This window comes from Choloepus didactylus, chromosome 17 (genome assembly GCF_015220235.1).
Source record: "Choloepus didactylus isolate mChoDid1 chromosome 17, mChoDid1.pri, whole genome shotgun sequence".
In the NCBI taxonomy this organism is placed as follows: Eukaryota; Metazoa; Chordata; class Mammalia; order Pilosa; family Megalonychidae; genus Choloepus; species Choloepus didactylus.
This window is the reverse complement of record NC_051323.1, coordinates 77,865,516-77,885,994: the sequence shown is the minus strand read 5'-3', so window position 1 is coordinate 77,885,994 and position 20,479 is coordinate 77,865,516. Positions and strand designations below refer to the sequence as shown.

Sequence of the window (20,479 nt, the reverse complement as noted above, 5' to 3'; positions counted from 1 at the left end):
TGCACACTTTATGCTTCCTCCCAACCTCAGGTGAAGAAATTGCGAGATCTCCAGCTGTAGCATCAATCTGCAGAAGTCCGTCTGGGAGGCTTTAGAAAGTTGAAATAACCCTCTGTTCATTGACTGGATTAACGGAGTTGAGTTTGGTGTTTAAAAAGCGAGTGAATCAGCATGACTGAGCCTTGTCCAAGGCAGAGCTCAAATCTGCCCACAGCCTCCGCGCTGGGTGAGGCGGCCAGGGAGCTGGGGAGCAGCATGGGCTGGCGGGTGAGACACTATTGGGCACTGCCTGGGACGCACACCCGTTCCCCGGGCAGAGACGCACGCCGAGGAGCCGGCACGGAAGGGGGAACCGTCTGCCTCACCCAGAGCCAGGCCACGGCAGCTGAGACCGGAGCCGTCAGGCAGCACCCGCGTCCTTCAGCTAAACTGCGGATCAGAACCACACCAAACAAGCCCTGCCTGTACCGAAAACGGGGAGACTCAGCTACACGCCAACCTGACCCCACTGAGCCCCAGAACCTTGTGGGGTCAGGCTTTCCCCCTTCTGTTCCTTCCTCGAGGCCCCCCCAGGAAGGAGCCGGCCACTGGCCCCGTTGGGGTTTCTCGCCGTCAAGCGGAGGCTGTGCTGTGGTGCAGGACGGTCCCAGCGGCTCCACAGCCTCCTCCTCAAAGGGGACCACTGCACCCTGGTTCTGCTGTCCCAGGATACGGCCATATAGCCTCGGGCCGGCTGGAATTACTGCCCAGACACACACCCGGGCGCCCCATCATTTTGGGGCTCCACTCGTTTCCCAGCAGAGCACCAGGCAGCTGAGGAAAACCTTGGGAGTGAGAGACCAAAACAGGGAAGTCAAACTGAATGGAGAAAAAGAAAAATTTTAATAAAATTGGAAGTATTATTAATATCCTCAAAGAGAAGTACTGCATCATGAAATAGGATGCTATTTATATTCAGTTCTTGGAAATTAAAAATGGGCAGAAAATAAAAACTTAACAAAAGGATTAGACGGTGCAGTTGAGGCCGTCTCCCCAAACAGACACAGTAAGAGAAACAGAAAAATGGACAGAGCAAACACCAGGAAATTTGAAGACTGCGGGACACTGATTACGTGCTTCGACTTGGCGGGCCTGGGCCAGGGGATCGGCCACCCCTGGGGAGGGTAGTGGGTACGGGTGAACAGCGCCCTTCACAGCCCCCCGGGCCTGGGAAAGTGAGGCCGGAGGCAGGCCCCATTTCCTCACCCAAAATAACACTGTTAGGGGAGGCTTGCCGGAGGGAACCGCCTTTTCCCCACCCCCTTATCTTGCCCGGACACTCCCCGTTGCCAGAGCAACTCCCCCACCGCCAGTGCGCATGCACAGTTACCGGAACTACTTTCGCCCCTTGTCTATCAACTTCCGCGCCCTCTCTAAACCAATCCAAGCCTTTGACCTCTACAACTACCCCGCCCTCTAATCGCCCAATATAAGCTCGTGCTCTCCCCTAATAAAGCTCTCTCTCTCTTGGCTTCTTCACCCTCAAAGAACCGTGTCCTGCCTGTTCCTTCTCGCCGCCCTCCACACCTTGCACGCCTCCGCCGGGGACTGGGCCCAGTCCCCCGCCTCGCCCTCGCCTCCGGGAAAGAGCCCCCCCGCCGGTACCCTCCGAGCAACGCCGAGAGCCGAGGGTTCAGCAACTGGCCGCCCCCCCCCCCCAGATAAATCAACTGCGACCGCAGAAGACTAGGCCAGTAGCTCAGAAAAGACACTTTAAATGAAAAAGGGGTCAAAGTAATTCAGGGAAAGGATGTGAATTTCTTTACTTAAAAGGAGTGAAAAACCCAGTCCCTTGGAAATAAACCAAGGCTTCAATGTCAGGTTTCAACACTGAAGACCAAATACCCCAACAAGCTTCCAGAGAGCGAGTGGCTGCCCCGGTCACGAGGAACCGAGCGTCAGGAACTCGGGAAGCTGGAGGACACATCCTAAAGGGAGTCCTCCCACCCTAGAAATCTACACTCAAATTACCAATTAAACGTGAAGGTAGAAATTTTCAGACGTGCAGCGTCTCAGCCCCGAACAAAACGGCAGCGTGAGAAGCTTCAGGGCTCCACTCCCCAAAGCAGCTTTGAACAACCAGCAAGACCCAGCAGAGACATCTTTCTCAAAGCTCCCGAAAACTGCTAAAAGCAAGCACCACATCAAGAGCAAGGCCACTGAAAAGCAGTGGGACCTCCTGGGCACCCCCCCCAGTGGGATCCCTGGACCGGATCCCGGAGGGAGCAGAGCAGCCTCGGCACTTGGCAGAGCTGTGCCTGGTGGAGCCTGCAGGACGCGCTGTCCCAGACCGGCCCTGTGCGGAGACGGCGTCTCCCAGCTCTGCTGCAGGATGCTGGGGGGTGCAGCTAGGTCGGGGTGCAGTGGGGCAAAGGATGTGCTGTTGGATAGGCAGCGCTTGGGGCCATGAAGAATCTGCCCCCAGGAAAGTGGGGACTTCGGAACGTGAACGGGGGATTCCCGGGGCCACGTGCAAAGCCAAGTCAAGGCGCACGTGTGCAGATCACTGGGGAGGCCCCGTCGGCCCGGAGCTGCTGTCTGAGCTCGTGTGGATAAGCCACGAAGGAGGGCACACACACGTCCACCTGCAGAGAGACTGGGAGAGGTGTTTTCCTTTTTACATTTTTTCGAGATTAGCTCCTGGCATTCAAGGAAAGCTGTCATAACATTAGCTGGATAGAAGCTTAACAAACAGATGCCTCAGACTCTAAGTTCCAATAACACACTAAAATGTCAGAATGTCCAGGTTTCAACAAAAGATTACAAAACACACAAGGAAACCGGAAGCCATGGCCCAGCAAAGGACAAGATTAAAGCGCTAGAAACCATCAATAAGGGCCAGACCTGGGACATTCCAAATAGGTTAAAAAACGGTCAAAGAGCTAGAGGAAAACAAAGAACTAAAGGAAATCAGGAAAATGACAGGGTATCAAGTATCAATAGAGATGGCAATTATGAAAAGGAACCAAACATAGCTGAAGACGACAATGACAGAAATTAAAAATCCCCTTGAAGGTTCAATAGCAGATTGGAGCTGGCAGGAGAATCAGTGAACTTGGAGACAAAACAAGGGACGTTGTCCCAGTCTCGGCAGAGAACCAATGAAGAAAAGTGAACAGAGCCCGGGGGGCCTGTGCGACACCACCGAGCAAATCACCACACTCACTGTGGGAGTCCCAGAAGAAGAAAGGGGAAGAGAGAAAATTCAGAGAAATAGCTGAAAATTTCCCAAATTTAACAAAAGACATGAATGTACACATCCAAGATGTGCAAAAATCTCCAAACAGGATAAACCCCAACAGGCCCACACTACGGCATATTAATAAGACTGTTGATTGCCAAAGATAAAGAGAGTCCTGAAATCCACAAGAGAAGCAACGTGTCACAGACAAGGAGCCTCAATAAGATTAAATGCCAGTTCCTCACCGGAAACCACAGGGGTGAGGATGACATATTTAAAGTGTGAAAGCAAAAAACTACCAACCAAGACTTCTATGCCTGACAAAACTGTCTTTTAAAAATGAGGGAGAGATTAAGACATCCCCAGATATACAAAAGCTGAAGGAGTTCGTCGAAGATGTTAGAGTTTTACAGGTTGAAGGAAAAGGACAATACACAACGTATCAAAGCCGCATGAGAAATCTACATCTCCGGTAAGGAGGACGAGAGGGGTAAATACAAATGCCAGCACTGCTGTAGTGTGGGTTTGTAACCCCACTTTTCATTTCCTGCAGAATCTAAAAGGCAAATGCACAAATTGTAATGAGAAGTCAGTGGTCTGAGACTTGTAATGAAAAACCATGTTGTCTGCAACAAGAACCACGTGAAGGTCAGGGACAGGCACAGGAACATGTTTCTGTACACAACTGAAGTTGAGCTGGTTTCAAAGCAATTGGGTTGTCACAGATTTAGGATGTTAAATTTAAGGCCCAGGATAACTGCAGAGAAAGCATCAGTCTCCAAGTTCACAGGCACGATGTGGTGCACGGGTAGGACAGTGGCAACAGGGAGTCAATGCCTGACGGGTGACGGGTTGTTTGGGGTGAAGGAAGGAAATGGGATGGGAAGACTTTTGTTGTGTATGTGCCAGTTTTTTAAAAAAAGAGGAAAACCTAAAGAGATAATGAGAGTTAAATGTAAAATATGATACTGGATGGGATCTTAGGATGGAGAAAAGGCTCAAAAGGACACTACCGTGACTAAGAAAAAGTCAAGTATGGAATGTAAGCTTTTTATCGATGTTAAATTTCTTGAACTTGACGTACATGGATGTGTTTAATTAGGAGTACAATCTGCTCTTAAATGTTCAAAGGGAAGAGAGGGAGGGAGGGAGGAAAAGAAAAACAGAAATAGCAAATGGGGCAAAATGTTAAAACTGGTAGGTCTGTGCCTAGGCAGGTGGGGGTATGTTGGAGCTCTCTGTATGGGGTTTGTATTATTTTTGCAACCATCCTGTAAACTTGATGTAGAGATAAATACCAAAGGAACTGAAAACGGTTGCCCCCAGTGGGGGAAACGGTGGCAAGGAAACCTGTTTTCCTTCCAAGCCATGTTGAACCTTCTGACACTTCAATTTGTACAACCTTGATTACACAATTTTTTTGTTGTTGTTAAGGCAATATCTGTGCCAAAGAACAGGCCAGGGTTCTCACCAGCCTCTGCTCCGGAGCCAAGGGACCCCACAGGCCACCTCGGACACGAGCTCCTCTGGCCTCTCCCAGCCAGGGCTTCTCTTTGCCCGCTCTGCTGTCACCTGAGCCAAAGGGGAATGTCGGGAGGGCACCACCCTCTCTCCGTCATGGGCTGACGGGGCTCACGTGAGGTCACACAGCAAGGAGAGCCAGCTCAGGACTCGAGGGTCTGCCCCGGACCCTCGGCTCAGGGCACGATGCCCTTTTCCACAACCCCTTCTCCTCCCTCCTCAGATAACAAGTCACAGGGTTACCTTCAGCCAGCCCCAAAGGCCACCGATGCCCACTCTGTACCATGTAGTACGGAAAAAGTTACAAAAGGCCCATTTCATCACCTGTAAAAGGTCATGAGAAGTAAATGCAAATGCAGAGCTTCATTCAATGCCTGACATCAGATGGTGAGCCGGAGGGAGGGCTTGAGACGCCTCGCTGTGCATGGACCGAGTGTGCACCCGGAAGTGACCGACCCCTTGGGGACACAGCCACATCCCTGTGGCCCCTCAGGCCAGGAGCCACCAGCCCAGAGGGTGAAGAAATGCACTTTCATTAACTGTCCTGATCAAGGGCAAAAACCTCAGTGGGTGAAGATTAGCGAGCCTAATGAGAATCTTAAATGAGGCTAAGCTGTACACACCCACACCCAATGACACTCATTTTACTGTTCTTTGTAATAGCAAAAGCTAACAATCTAAGAAAAGTTCTGGTGAAATAAAAGTCTAAACAGAAAACCTGGCAGTTGTTAAAACAGTGAGCAGATCTGTATGCGCAAACAAAAAAACGTCCACACGGTGCTCCTGGATGTGAACACGCCAACCGCGGCGGCTGTCCGTGAGGAGCAGCACCGGAAAGTTCTGCTTGAGCAACACTGGAAAGCTCTGGGGTCACGAGCGGAGGCGGGTGCTGGCCTGGGGCTCACTGGTAAGACAGTCACCCTCCGAGCAATGGCCCAGATGATTCAACATACAAAATAAGAAAAAGATGGAAACAAGTTTTCTATAAACTGTAAGCTTCTTTATTCGGTTAAGAGGTAGACAGATGAACATGGAAGGCTGTTCTTAACTCCCCCAAATTCATATTCCACTTCATTCATCCATCCCACACTGCTAGAAGTCTTAAAAAAAATAACCAAGGTTGCCAGAGGCTTTTTCTTCCGACTTCTTTTAGCAATAATAGTCGGTAAACTGCTTACAAAGAAGTTGCTACTAACTTCAGTTTTCAGTATCCAAAGAGCCAAGTCCCTCTGTGAAGTGCCCTGACGGGGCAGAGCACAAGGGCTACTTCTAGCAGAGGCTCCAGGGAGGCCTGTCACACGTTTGTTGTTAAATCCCTGTGCGTGTCGGGGCAGAAGCCGGTGACACCAACAAAGCAGAGCCCGTTACGTCAGATGGCTCCGAATGGTTGTTGTCTCTGAAGATAATGTGATATTTTTTTAAAGACAATTAAAAGACAATGGATTTGAAGCCTGATAGAAAAGGGAGAGAAATATGTACAGGAATTCACAGCCCAGGAGTAGGAACCTCAGTAGCAATCAGGAAAACCTGGCTATTTTACATAGCTAATTTTGAGACAAATTGTATTTAGCACAAAAGCAAATATAGCACAAGTAACACTTCCCTCCCACAGCTCCCCGACTCCAGAAGACGCGGTGGGTCCTCTGTAACACTGCAGCCATCCTCCGAGCAGCAGGGAGGTGTACGGGGTCTCAGCAATGACCAGCAGCGTCACGCTCTGAGGATGGCATACTTGAAGACCGCCATGATGGCAGCACTGATGACGCCAGAGATGGGGACCGTCACAAACCAGGCCATGAAAATGTTGCGGAAGAGCCGCCAGTCAACAGCCTTCTTGGAGCGGAGCCAGCCAACGGACACCACAGAGCCCACCTACAAGGAGAAACAGATCAGGGAAAGTGGCTGCTCAGGAGCCTATGGCGCCTGGGAACGACACGAGCGGGGACCCGGGTGAGGAGCCCATCTCCTGGATGGGGCTCATTCCATGGAGGTGGTTTGTAACAGGCTCAGAAGCAGATCACCCGTGGGGAGACAAAGGCAAAGCCAGAAACTAATCACTAAATCTGTGCTAACTGGGGTAAAATATGAGACAAACGCATTGTCCTTTCTGAGCTCCTGGAACATTCTAATGAATACGTACTGATTTAATAACAAATTAAATTAAAACTTATATAATTATTTTAAGTTTTAGGTTTTCCAAATCATTCAAGAGGGAAGATGATATTAAACCTAACATCTGATCCCCTGGAAAGATATCCAGGTAGAAACAGGAAGGCTCAGGAGGCTCCATGGGTGGACCAAATTTGAATTCCCTTAAGGAAATCAGCTCCCCCCTTTTCCTATAAATATCACATGGTCATCAAGCAACTTCTGGATTCAGTAAGTTTCCCAGCACTTCAATCCCGAGAGCTCTGAATGAGCTTTCTAGTTAATAAATTGCCCTTCCACAGCAGCCAAGACTTGCAAGACCCAGACTTCAACCACCACAAATGGTAACAACGCACACGATTAGGACAAGCCAAACCACTCTGAATGGCTTCCTGAAAACAACAGCCTACCAGGGCGCAGCAGAATCGACTCCTGGGGTCAAAAAGATTACAGTGGCTCTAACGAGCCAGGACGAAGCAGCAGAGAAGGGTCGGGAGCCAGAAGTCACAGCTAGCACTACATAACGGAAAAGGTCTCTTGCACCATTGGGAAGAAAATACATTAACTGCTTAAATTAAAGGACAAGAATAAACACAGAAATTCTAAAACATGTACTTTGTGGACTCCTCACGACTCCTACTGCATAAAACCTACACATTGCTGAACCAGCCAACAGAACATCACACTCACTTCATACTTACTTTACAATGTGTCGTACTGATGGGAAGGCCAATATTTGACGCAATTACCACAGTGAGGGCAGATGCCAATTCAATACTGAAGCCACTGCAGACACAAAGATTGCTCGTCAGGAATTCTGCTTGATTTTTTTGATACACTAACACCGCCCTCAAGTTAAGCCATCTTGCTTTGCTCTCATCAGTGACAAAACCTCCACGGACCTGTGTGCTGTAACCCCTGAAACCTACTTTAAACTGGCCCCAGACTCCTCTTTTCCCTCTCCTCCAGCGTTTAAGGTCTCAAGTTCTTCCTGAACCCCATGGTTAAATGTGTCTGCGCTTTTACTTTGAAGAATGTGGTAAACAGTCTCAGCTCCTAAGTAAAGACAAAAACCTATTCACACATCTTTCCGAGAAAAGTTAGGTTAACTAACAGACCACTGAAGCTGGTAAACGTTTGACCAAAATTTTGTCTAGGGGCCATCAAAAAGTAAAATCGGTTTACACCAACACCAAAAACAGTGTCAGGAGCTCACAGAAATTTGGTTACTTGAAGTGAAACACGACGCAGTGCTGGCACCACGGCACTGGACCAGGAGGAACAGCTGCCCCAGCACCGCACCTGGAGGGTGTGATGGGCGTCAGGTCTCGCCCCATGGTCTGGATGACTCTCCTTCCCCAGACCCACAGGCCGATGCAGATGCCCAAGCCGCCGTAGAGGAGCAGCCAGACGGGGGTCGCCGCTCTGGAGGAGACATCTCCGGAGTCATAAACCAGGTACAAGGCCACCAAAGGGCCAATGGCGTTGCTAGGGGAGAAACAGGACAACGATGAGCCCCGGCGGGGCCAGAACTCGCTGAATGACCTGTCAGGTCACCCAGAGCACAGCTTTCAAAGGAAACACAGGGAGCCCCAACACACAGCAGGAGGAACGGGAGCTGCCCTGACGGAGGGGACTGCCGTGCGTCTGCTCCCACCTCCCGTCTCCAGGTGGCCCGAAGCAACTCTTGGTCTCTAATGAACAGGTTACAAACCACAGGACCAAGGCTAATAACCCACAAATCTTTCCTGCAAGACACTGCTTTTAAGTCTCCGTTTTATATCCCACTATTACAAAAAGAAAAAAAACTGGATCCATTCAATAGACAAAAAACCTTTTCTATGAAAAATGTTAAAAAATTCTTTGTAATCTCTATAAGGAATAAAAATTCACCACCTGCTTGACTAAATCTGACCACTCTGACTTCAAGCACGACCGCCGTGGCGTGGCCCTGAAAGCAGGGCGAGCCGACTGACCTGACGTCGTTGCCGCCGTGAGCGAATGACCCGAAGCAGGCGGTGAGGATCTGCAGGAACTGGAAGAGGAGGGACACCTCGGGCCTGTCTTGGTCACTCCACTCCTCCAGGGAACTGCTGCTTCCTTTCCGGTCGCCCAGGCCCACGTCTGCCTTGGAGCTCGCGTCCACCTCAGACGCGGAGGGAACGTCGGCCACGGCATTGCAGTAGCTGGTGTAGCTGTCCATGCGGATCCGCTTCTTGGTGTCCGCACCAGGCCACGCCAGCTTCTCCGTCTCCTCGCCCTTCTGCTCGCCCTCCCGGGCACGCAGCGAATCCAGGGGCATGCCACAGATCGCCATGGTGTAAGAGGTGTAGCTGTTGTTGCGCCTCAGGGGTTTGCCCCCCGAGTCCCCCATGCAGTCTCCCACCTTGGCCAGGTGAAGCTTGTGGAGGAGCTCTTTGTACAAGCCGGAGTCTTTGTGCACAGTGTGGTACTGATAGTGGCCGCTCGAGTTCATCTGGTGGCTGACTGCTTGATTGAACTGCACGAGGCTGCCATTCGGCAACTGCACTGCACCTAGCCCAGCGAGGAAAGGAATACTCAAGCACGGAGCACGCCAAGGCCACAGCCAGCCCCCCGAGGCACCAAGGAGAAGCCCCGCTCCCCACCCCACCCCGGGCGCCCCAACGCACCATCCAAGGCGCCGTCGATGCTCGTCTCCTCCTTCAGGCCCATGCTGGGAAGCCGCTCTCGCTCGGGAGCCTCCTCCAGGTCTCCGAGCCGGAACGAGACGGTTCTCTCCTCCACGGCAGCCCGGAGAGGCCCCGCGACAGGCCCTGCCTCGGATGCAGGATTCCGGCTTTCGACATCACCAAGAGACAACTTTGCTTCCTCATGGTCTTCTTTCAAGCTCCTCTTTTTTTCCATTAAGGGACTTTCAGAAGGACTAGACTTTATTTCTCCTAGAAAGGAAAGGATTTCTTGGTGTAAGGTTTTGACTACAGGAACTTGGTCCCCTTTCCCCCAAACCCAAAACACCCGTCTCAGAGTAAGAAAAAAAAATTAAGAATAATTTCCTTGTATGATTTTCTACTTGTCAGCAGCTCATCTTTCACCAGCTAGCAATGGAGAACACCCTGTATCAGGGGTGCAAACACATTTTCTGCAAAAGGCCAGACAGTGAATATTTCAGGCTTTGCAGGGCCTGCTAAAATCCCTTATTCTTTTTTCTTTTTACAACCCTTTACAAATATAAAAAACATCATTTGCTCCATGCCATCTTATTCAGCAAAGGAAGGTGGCTTAAGTATAGACAGAGCAGGCAAGTAACTGAAAATCTGTACTATGTCTTGTTCATGTTCTTTCTTAAAAAAAAAAAAAAAAAAAAAAAAACTCCTGAATTTCAGCCCAAGAGTTCAAGCAAAGTGATGCAGCCTACAGATGACATCTTTAGTTTTCACCTCTAAAGAACAAAAACATGTGTTTACACCTGAGATGCCTCAGGGTTCTGTAATCCGTGCCCAGGTGGAGTATTTTCTGTCTACATGTGGAGGCTCAGCATGCTTACTGTTTATTCAGGCACCAGCCAAGCTCCAGACTGTGTTACAAAACATCTAGCAAGAACTGTCTCGCCTCCTCTCACACTGAAGGAAAAACGAGGCCAGGAAGCCCCGAAGGTCCTGTCCCCATTGCACTGCCGGCAAGGCCGGACCAGCTCACAGCCTCTCGGGCTCCGGTGCAGCTGCAGTGACACAGCACTCCTGCCCCACTGCGCTCTGCACCACTCCACTCCCGGAGAACAGGCTCCGATCACTAGCTTTGCATTTGCACAGATGAAAAGGACAGAGAGATTATCTGAAGAGATCTTGGCTGCTGAAGAAATGAGTAAGATTTAAATGAGAAAACTCATACTAACCAAAACACATTAAACTATACTACGATGATGTGTAGTAACAGCCTGAATGATTCCATCACATGCTCCTTAAAAATGTGTACCTCCAGAATCTGAGCAATTCTCAGAATTCACCAATCTAAGGTCAGATACACACAAGAGACTTAGCTTTGCTTGTCTGAAGCCCTCACTGTAAACTCCAGAAGTACTCAGGCAAATATTTCCTCTTTGAACAAGTGCTACTCATTATTTTTCATTCAGGTATTTTTGTACTTCTCAATTAATATAGGCTACGTCTCCGTATTTATCTGCCATGTCACTGGCAGCTGATTAAGGTATATTTAAAATCACATTAAATGTTCAGCTCTTCTCTGTAGCACAGATCAAACAGTCCTTATGACTTGGTCTCAGGTAAGCCCATAAAAACGTGAAGCCCATATGCTCAAATTTCCTATCAAATTTTTTTTACTTTGCCAATTTACCCAAATAGTAGAAACATACAGGTGGACACACAAAAAGAAATAAGCATAACATTACTAGTTATACTTTCCCAATACAAGCTGTTACTTACGTTCGATTTTTCTCTTCATCCTGGGACACACAAAGAACCAGACGATAAGGGCACAGAAAACCGCACATCCCACCGAGATGAGGGTGGCACCCCACAGCGGAAGTCTGTCAAAGCCCAGCACTAGGAGATAAAACGGTGCATCTTGAAAACCCCAGGGCACAGCCCCCTGGAATGATGTGTGAAAAACCCTCCTCTGAGGGCCCAGAAGGCCCCAGGACAGCCCTGCGCCACGCTGCTACCAGCTGTCCTTCCGCGGGGTTTACTGCGCTGGCAGCTATACAAATCCATCAGCTCCAACTGGTGAGGAAAATCCAATAGTTATCTTAAACCCACACCACTCCGGCTTACGATTTCCTTCATATAGTATGCTCTTACACAGTTTGCTTTAGAAAACATCCCGAAGGACCTGGAACTGTCTGGAAGAAGGCCCAATCCCAGCCTCACCAGCCCCTCAACCCAGCTGTGAAGCATGACATTTGCATTCCCGGGTGTATTTTAATGCCAAAGAAAGAAGCTGCTCAGTAGTCACATGTCATGCTGATAATTCTCTGTGGAAAAGTCATCATGTCCATTATATTAGCCTAGGGTCAAATCCCTGAACAAGGCCATCTCCTCAGAAGCATTATCAAACTAAGAAAGATCAGAAAACTGGGGTGCTACCCATCAACAGATAGGAATAGTTTAGGGAATCAGCTTCCACAAAAGGAAAACGGTTTCCTGGTAAAGTCACTAACAAGCCAGGTCTCAGAGACCGGCGCACCAATGTTTTCCGTGTGGCTCAGGGATCGTCACCATCAGCCATTAGCCATCACCTGCTGCCACTTACGAGGCAACAGGCCCGTCCCCTCCGGCCTGGACTGAAAACACACCCCTACGTGAGGGTAAGAGACATTACACCGCAGTACACCCAAGAACAGCTCCGTCGTCACCTGTGGGTGTTCTGCTTTATTTTGCTTGCTAGGAGCTAAATTAATTGGAAAATGGAAATTCTATTGTCCAAAGAAATGATTACTCTTTAAAAACCGGATAATTTGAGGTCCCTTTCCAGACTGAAGTTCTACGATGACTACACATCTTTTCATCTTGATTTCTGCTTTCAATTTTGACAATGTAGGTGAAATACACATGAAATTTAATCAATCTCTATCACAATTTAAATTTGTCTATGTTCCACAAGTCAAAAAGGGGAAACAGAGTTTTTATTTCTGATAAATGATCCACAAAATTCAGAACAAAATATCCAAGTTTCCATTTTTGAAAATAATTGAGATTTAAAAGTTTCTAATTTCTCTTGATGCTTGAGCCTTGCTGCTAACACAGAGAACTCAGAGCCTCATGGGACACCCTTTTTTAGCTTAGCATGAAGAACCCAATTTAGAACAGAACAATTGGAAATGGAGCATACATACTTTCCTTCATGGGCACCGTTTGGTAGGCTCGGTAGTCTTACAGCTTTCCACTTCCTTTCCTGATTATTCCAATAAAGGCAAAGTGAAAAATACTTAGCTAACGTCATTTTTGGTCAGTAACTTATTACTTACGTGAGGATTAAGAAATAAGTCAACGCATTAGTGAGAAATAAAATAAATTTACTGGACTACAATCAATCTTAAAAAAAAAACAAACACCCAGAATGTTTGAAAATAGGAGTGCATCACCCAAAGTAAGGCTGAGGAGATTCATGTCCTGAGCAGCAACGTAAAACTTATTTCTTCTAGGGAGCCACAGTGAAAAGATGGAAAGCCACTATCAAAGATCAAGCCAAAGGAGCCTAGAGAGCAAAACGGAACTGGTCAAGGCACAAGCTTCATTCTGACCGACAAGTTACAAATTACCCATCTTTTGTAGTTGCCAAGTTCAACATGGATAGCTATAATTTAATGCATGCTTTGCCTTGGTCCTGACATAAAAGTAATCAACATTTCAATCTTTATATTCTCAAAAATTATTTTTCCTCTTAGCTGCATCAATTCGTCTTCCAAGTGCACTTAGACCCGTTGTTAAACATCTCAGCTCTTCTCATTCAAGCAGATTCAGGGGAGTAAATTTAGTACAAGAGTAGCTCCATTTGGGAGAATGAGACTATCCAGCAAACCAGTCCTAAATGACCAATCACTGATGACCACATACAGCTAATGACTCCTCAGCATCGACCTCAGAGAGGAGAGAGGGAGGGAGAAGACCCTGCTCTCGGTGGGTCCTGGGGAGACTAAGGAGGAAAGGTCTGTAGTGATTTAGAACCCGAGCAGCTCTCTGCCGGAAAGCTATCTAGGCTAACAGCACACCCTGGCCCGCAGCCTTCTGAAACGGGCGCAGGCCGGCCACCTTCTAGGAGATTTCAGCCCTGAAAAGCAAAAAGGGGCAAATTGGGCATTTAATGCAAGTTTTGTAAACAACTTTAAATGCACATTTAGGTATTTTAATATTTACTTACAAGGTGCTCCAGTATACATGATGGAAAAGAAGTTTACTCCAACTGTGCAGGCGTAGAAAACTGGCAAAGCTCGCAAACCATTAGGGACTGGATCTGCCTGTGAAAAACACCAGGAAGACCGGCATCTTAAACGCTGCAAAAGTTCAACCATTTCCACAAAACCATGGAACAGGGCAGGTTCCGGAATTACAGTGCCAGTTTCTTTCTTTCCATGGTAGTTTCCAAGTCCCACTGGGCTTTCTCCTACATATGCTCCTGGAAATCTCCCTGAGGCTCTATCTAAAGTTTAGGTTTACATAACTGTGTTTCAACTTACTACAACCTATTGGGGGGGGGGGCGCTAGTATCAGGCAACTAACAATGTCCTGGGAACACCCATATCCCCAGGGTATCTGAAGCCCAGATGCAATCCCCAAACCCTCCTTAAACAGTCTACGCAAGTACCTGAAGATACACACACATTTGCAGAGATGTCAAAAAACAGACCGTGAGATGTTAAGGAATTAATGACCTGGCTTTAACCCTTCAAAAGAGCTCTTAAAAGCAACCGCCACCTCATTAAGCTTCTGATAAATACACCATCACTGTTTACCAAAGTGCTGAGATAAAAATCAACCCGTAACTGGCTCATCCGTTCACTAAATCAGGAAGGTGCCAAGAGCATCCTGGACACCAGACTGCACGAGACAAGAGTCTTACTTTCAAGGAACTGACATTTGCTTTCCAGCACAGGACAAAGTCAAGTACTGATGAGCACCGTAAAGAAAAATAAAGACGTGTTACAGGACACTGACAGAAGGAGCACGTTTTAGTTCAGGAGTCAGGGAATGAGTGTCAGTTGAACAAGCCAAATACATAACTAGGAGTAGAGAAGGAGCAAGCCTCCTGGTCATCTGGGTGCAGAATGTTCCAGAAAACTATCAGCAAAAGTGAAAAAGCCCCAAGGAAAAAAACTGAAGTGCTTAAGGGACAACAAGGAGGCCAGTGAGTTCCACTGACAAACGTGCTCAGCTCTGCAGGGGAGAAGTAACACAGCCCAACACCTGAAGGATGAGAACACAGATCTGAACACACATCGGACGGCTTTACTGTAAAGGTGTTGGCCTCAAGGGTTAACACAATCCGGATCACACTCCAACGAAAAATCGTGGGGGCAGAGAAGAGACAGAAGGACCCTAAATGATTCTAGAGCTCTGACAATAGTAATCAATGCCTTGGGAGAGGGAGGTGGTGGTTTAAGATCAATGACACAGAAACGAAAGTGCAAACCTAGACCCATGTGTGCAGAAGGGCGACATTCCAAGTCACTGAAGAAAACCCCTCTGAATTCCAGCTCACTTATCTGCCTCTAGAAGAGAGCACTAACCACCAGTGAAACAGCCCAACAAAAACACCCGCAGAGCCTCCGACGCCACCACTGAGGACAGCCAGGTTTGCATCTGAGGCACACGTGCTTTTTTCCTCTAAGGCTATGGATATGGCTTCAAGAAAATTCTGTAAGACCCTTGGACTTCTCTTAACAGATTTTCAAAGACTCATTTAGTAATATGGTAGCTACAAACCAAACTGTGATTGGTGAAAGTTGAGGAACACTAGCTTATGTATTTTTCTGTATAGCCCAATTAAGTATTCACTGAAGCAGCCAGTAGGAAAATAAATGACACTAGCCAACAGTTTACTATGAAACACATGCTCGTGATCAAGGAAAAACAAACAAAAAAAAAACAAAAACAAATGGTTGCTAAGAGTCTAGGAAAAAGACAAGCTGTGGAAGTCCCCCTTCACTCCCCCCAGCCCCCCGTCCCTCCCAAGAGGTAAAAAGGGCTGGCCACTCCTATGAAATTATTTTTAATACCGTATGACCTAAATACACACTAAAAACCTTACCAGGAAATGTATACACCCCATGTCCCCTTCTGTGGACGGGAAAGGGGGCTTCTACCCCCACCTTCACCCGGAACAGTGTGCTCTTCACACACTGTATGTTCCAGTATGTTTTTGCCTGAAGGTTCCTCTGCCAAGTTGGAAAAACTGTCCTAGATACAGTTAATGTGACTCCTAACAAATGAAGAACGCCCAAAGACCCATCTTCTTTGACTAGAAATTTAAGCACTCAATGAAAAATGTCCCCTTCCCCTCTTTTTAAGGGCATGATCCTCAATGGAAGCACTTCACCTTCATCCTTTTTTCTACTGGATAATCCAGCATGGAACAGACATTTTCAAAGAAGCCATCTTAATTAATTTCCAAAATGTAATCTGAAGAGTTGTAAAATATATTAATGATCATTTTGGCAACCAAGACCCCCAGAGCTTACCAGTCTATAGATCTTTTCTAGAGATTTAAAACCCAATAGTAGCCACATTTACTCATCACCTAAAACTCATCTGTTACTGAGGAAGTGGCAGGCAGCAGTATGTGTATATGGAGAGGGGTACTCAGCAGCAGCATTTTAATACTTGTTCACACCACCCCTCGTATGTGTACATTAATGTCTAACTTAAGTCCTCAATCATGCGGTGGGGCGGTTAAAAGAAGCTGGCATGCATCTTTTTTTTTTTTTTAATCTTCATTTTATTGAGATATATTCACATACCACGCAGTCATACAAAACAAATCGTACTTTCGATTGTTCACAGTACCATTACATAGTCGTACATTCATCACCTAAATCAATCCCTGACACCTTCATTAGCACACACACAAAAATAAGAATAACAATTAAAGTGAAAAAAGAGCAATTGAAGTAAAAAAGAACACTTTGTCTGTCTGTTTGTTTCTTTCCCCTATTTTTCTACTCATCCATCCATAGACAAATGAGAGGTTCTCAGCACCTGAAAGCCCCCTTTTGCCCCCTCAGGGGTCTACTACTAGGAAAGGACACAAGATGTCGAGGAGTGAGATGTAACATCTCTCCACAATCACAAGAAGATGCTTCCCAACAATCACACAGAAGCCAGGGCAAGCCTTCTAGACAGGGGTCCCCGCGGAGGAGCCCGTCAGTTCTGTTCACGAGCATGCAAGGAACCACATGGTGAAGTCTGGTGTGCCTAGACTTCAATCACCATCTTAGAGGCTCCCGTTTGGGGGAGGCGGAAAGGGTAGGTGCTAATCACTGTGGCTTGTAAATAAAACAGTTCACACCAGAAAACTGCTTATGCTTGCTTACTCTGCATCAAGCTACACTTAGCTACAGATGGAAGACAGTGACTTGTGACTACAACGCCGTCAACATTCAATTTCTATGGAGAAAGTGACGAATCCTTCCCTGGAGAAGCTGAGAACCAGGACAGACAAGTGGGCCTCAACACATCCCTGAGCCCTTGGATCTCTCCCTTCACTCAGATTTCTATGGTTCATGAGCAGTTCTAAACTCACAATGGTCTGTTATGAGCTTCTCACCTGAGAAAAGGTCAACTTTGTCTCCTGGGTTCATTCCACTGTAAGTCACCCAATGCCAATATCACCTTGTCTGCATTTATCTGAGCCAGCATCAAGAAGCCTTTCTTGATAAAGTTAAGATCTACTATTGGTCCCTCAAAGAGGATTTTCAAACGGACAGGAAACAAAATAGCTGCCTGGGTTTGTGTCTGCCTCGGCTCCTCTTACCCAAGTTGCTGTGGGAGGCAGCCTTTGTCTAGATTATAAACCGGTTATGATAATCACCACTACAGAGGCCCCAACTAGGCCATTAACTGGCAGCTTAGACAGAGCTGCAAGGGACACTGTGGCCATGAACCCCAAGCTTACAATGCAAACTGGCCCGAACAGTAACTTAAAGTAACCATCTGTACACAGCTACACAAAGTCGTCCTAAATAGATGTTTCTTCACTCCCATCCTTCCCATTTCCTGGCACACCTTAACACTCCTTCGTTTTTCCTTCCTGGATGCCTCTGTGGGTACTGAGAACTCATTTTCAGGGAGGTGTACAGGACACGCATGCTTTCAGTCTTGCCAAGCCACACACCGACAGGCCGCGTCCCACTGCCCGAGTGACCGACTAAAGGTCACGGCCGCACAAGAAAAGTTACCTTGCGGAGGATGAGTGCGCGGACAAGGAAGAATAAGACTCCAGACGTGATACCAGAAAGCAGCGGAGAGATGAACCAAGACATCACTGGGAGAAAGCACATTAAGAAAATGTCAGGAACCCAACGTGACTTTAAACTTCGACATTCCATTTTCAAACTCTTAAACCTGCCCCTCTCTTTTACACCACATACTCCCACACACGAGGCCAGAACAACCCAGCAAATATAAAAGTAAGAAAACCTTTAGAGTTAAACCCACCAATTTTGATCAGTTCGGACCACTTGACGCCCTCCTGCCCCTTGGCCACAAGGGAGAACCCGATGGTCGCCCCAACAATGCAATGGGTTCCAGAAATGGGGAGCTTCAGGAAGGAGGCCGCCAGCTGCCACACGGCGGACCCTGCAACACAGCCGGGCTGGCGTGAGAGGTGCGTCCTGCGGGCCGGGTCCGCGCCTCGCTGCAGGGAGCTCCCCCTCCGGCTGCAGGGGTTCCCATCCGCTGCAAGGGGCCCCGCCGGCTCCAGGGAGTTCCCCAGCCCGATGCAGGAGCCCCCGCCCGCTCCTCGCCCCCCCCCCCGCCCTCTCCGCAGCCCCCCGCGGCCTCACCGAACATGGCGCTGACGGAGCCCGCCATGAGCAGCTCCTGCGTGGCATTGTACATCTCCACGTCGATCAGGCCCTTGCGGATGGTCTCGCTCACCTTGGCCCCCAGCAGAACCGAACCCACCGTCTCGAAGATGCTGGCGAGGACGCAGGCCTGCCGCAGGGTCACCACGCCGGAGCCCACGGCGGTGCCGAAGGAGTTGGCCACGTCGTTGGCGCCGACCGAGAAGGCCAGCACGAAGGCGATGACGAAGCCCAGGACCAGCATCCACAGGTAGCCGGTCAGCGGCCCCGCGGGCTCCAGGAGCGCGGCCGCGGTGGGCGCCATGCTCGGGACTGCGGCCCACGGGGCTCAGTGCGCGGCCTCCGGGGCGCGTAAGCGGAACATGAGGTAAGGAGATGCTCCAATAAATAAGACGCGCTATGTACAGTTCAACACCCGGGCGGGGGCCGGGACCCGCTGCAGTCGCCGCTATAGGCCGCCCGCGGGCCTCCGGCGTCTGCGGGCTCTCAGGCTCTGCGGGGCCGAGCGCGCGGGGAGCTCCATGGCGCAGGCGAGAAAAGACGCGGGCGCACCCTGCGGGGCGGAGGAGACCACGGTGGCGGCGCGCACCCTCGCCCGTACGCGCGGGCCCGCCGCCCGGAGCCCGGCAGTGCGGCACGTGGCGCGCCCCGGCCCCCGCCGGCGCCGGAAAAAGGCTGTTCTGCCGCCCCTGGTCCCCGCGGCCCTCCCTGGTGCCCCCGGCACCCCACGACCCCCTCTCCCACCTCGGTCCCACGCCCCTCCCTGGTGCCCCGGGCACCCCCACGACCCCCTCTCCCACCTCGGTCCCGCGCCCCTCCCTGGTGCCCCCGGCACCCCACGACCCCGTCTCCCACCTCGGTCCCACGCCCCTCCCTGGTGCCCCCGGCACCCCACAACCCCCTCTCCCACCTCGGTCCCACGCCCCTCCCTGGTGCCCCCGGCACCCCACGACCCCCGTCTCCCACCTCGGTCCCGCGCCCCTCCCTGGTGCCCCCGGCACCCCACGACCCCCTCTCCCACCTCGGTCCCACGCCCCTCCCTGGTGCCCCCGGCACCCCACGACCCCGTCTCCCACCTCGGTCCCACGCCCCTCCCTGGTGCCCCCGGCACCCCACAACCCCCTCTCCCACCTCGGTCCCACGCCCCTCCCTGGTGCCCCCGGCACCCCACGACCCCCTCTCCCACCTCGGTCCCACGCCCCTCCCTGGTGCCCCCGGCACCCCACGACCCCCTCTCCCACCTCGGTCCCACGCCCCTCCCTGGTGCCCCCGGCACCCCACGACCCCCTCTCCCACCTCGGTCTCGCGCCACCCCTGCTCCAAGGCCCTCCCCATTGGCACCGGAAAAGCGCTGTTCCCGCGCGCGCCTCCCGGGACCGCCAAAAAAAGCGCGCGGGCGGGCGGGGAGGGGAGGGGCCGCCGAGCCCGGCCGGGAGGGCCGCAATGCTTCGCCCCCGCTCGCCCCGCCGCCGCGCGCCAGGCCCGGACAAAAGAGCGAGCCTTTCCCGGACGCGCCGCCGCTCACCAGGGACGACGAGGCCGAGCCGCGGCAGAGCCCTCGGAGCGCGAGCGGACAGCAACGAGACAGCACCGCGGCGCCCAGGAAGTCGCCGCGTCTCCTCAGCGGCCGGCAAGGGGGTTCCCGCAGCGCGCCCCGGCGACTATCCCTCCGCAGCGCGCGCCTCCCGCCGCCTCTTATAGCGCGCGCCGCGCCCGCATGACTCGCCGGCCCGAGCCCCGCCCCCGCGACGCACGCACGCCGGCCCGGCGCGCCGAGCGGGCGAGCCCAGCGGCTGCGCTCATTGGCCACGGCCGTGCCACCGGCCACGCCCCCGCGGGGAGCGCGCCCACGCGGGAGGGCGGGGCCCGGGTCCCCGCGCGCGCAGTCCCCGTCCCCCGCGCCGGCCGCACCCCTGTGTGCGCCTCGGGCTCCGCGGGGCGGGCGGGGAAGGCGCGCGGGGCGGCTGGGTCCCGCCGCGGAGCACCTGGGCGCGGAGGCGCGGGGCCGGGGCCGGGGGCGCAGGGGCCGGGCCGGGGGGACCGGGGAGGCCACGCCGCCTCGGACTCCAGCGCCC

The 20,479-nt window shown here is 51.0% G+C and overlaps 1 protein-coding gene across 2 annotated transcripts; it reads right to left on the bottom strand.

Annotated features, from left to right (window-relative positions):
* Positions 1-5,719: 5,719 nt before the first annotated feature.
* SLC20A1 (solute carrier family 20 member 1) lies at positions 5,720-20,136 on the bottom strand. 2 transcript variants are annotated; one of them, XM_037807659.1, is made up of 11 exons: positions 19,930-20,136; positions 18,384-18,957; positions 18,037-18,177; positions 17,778-17,863; positions 13,745-13,841; positions 11,311-11,430; positions 9,541-9,810; positions 8,866-9,424; positions 8,192-8,377; positions 7,591-7,675; positions 5,720-6,613 (listed from the first exon to the last, which is right to left on the bottom strand). In XM_037807659.1, exons 2-11 carry the CDS (start codon positions 18,706-18,708, stop codon positions 6,452-6,454), a joined length of 2,031 nt encoding a protein of 676 aa, XP_037663587.1. In that variant the 5' UTR covers positions 18,709-18,957; positions 19,930-20,136; the 3' UTR covers positions 5,720-6,451. The 2 variants fall into 2 exon arrangements, with proteins under 2 accessions (XP_037663587.1, XP_037663588.1); XM_037807660.1 differs by lacking the exon at positions 19,930-20,136 and adding an exon at positions 19,701-19,718.
* Between the last annotated feature and the right edge of the window lie 343 nt (positions 20,137-20,479).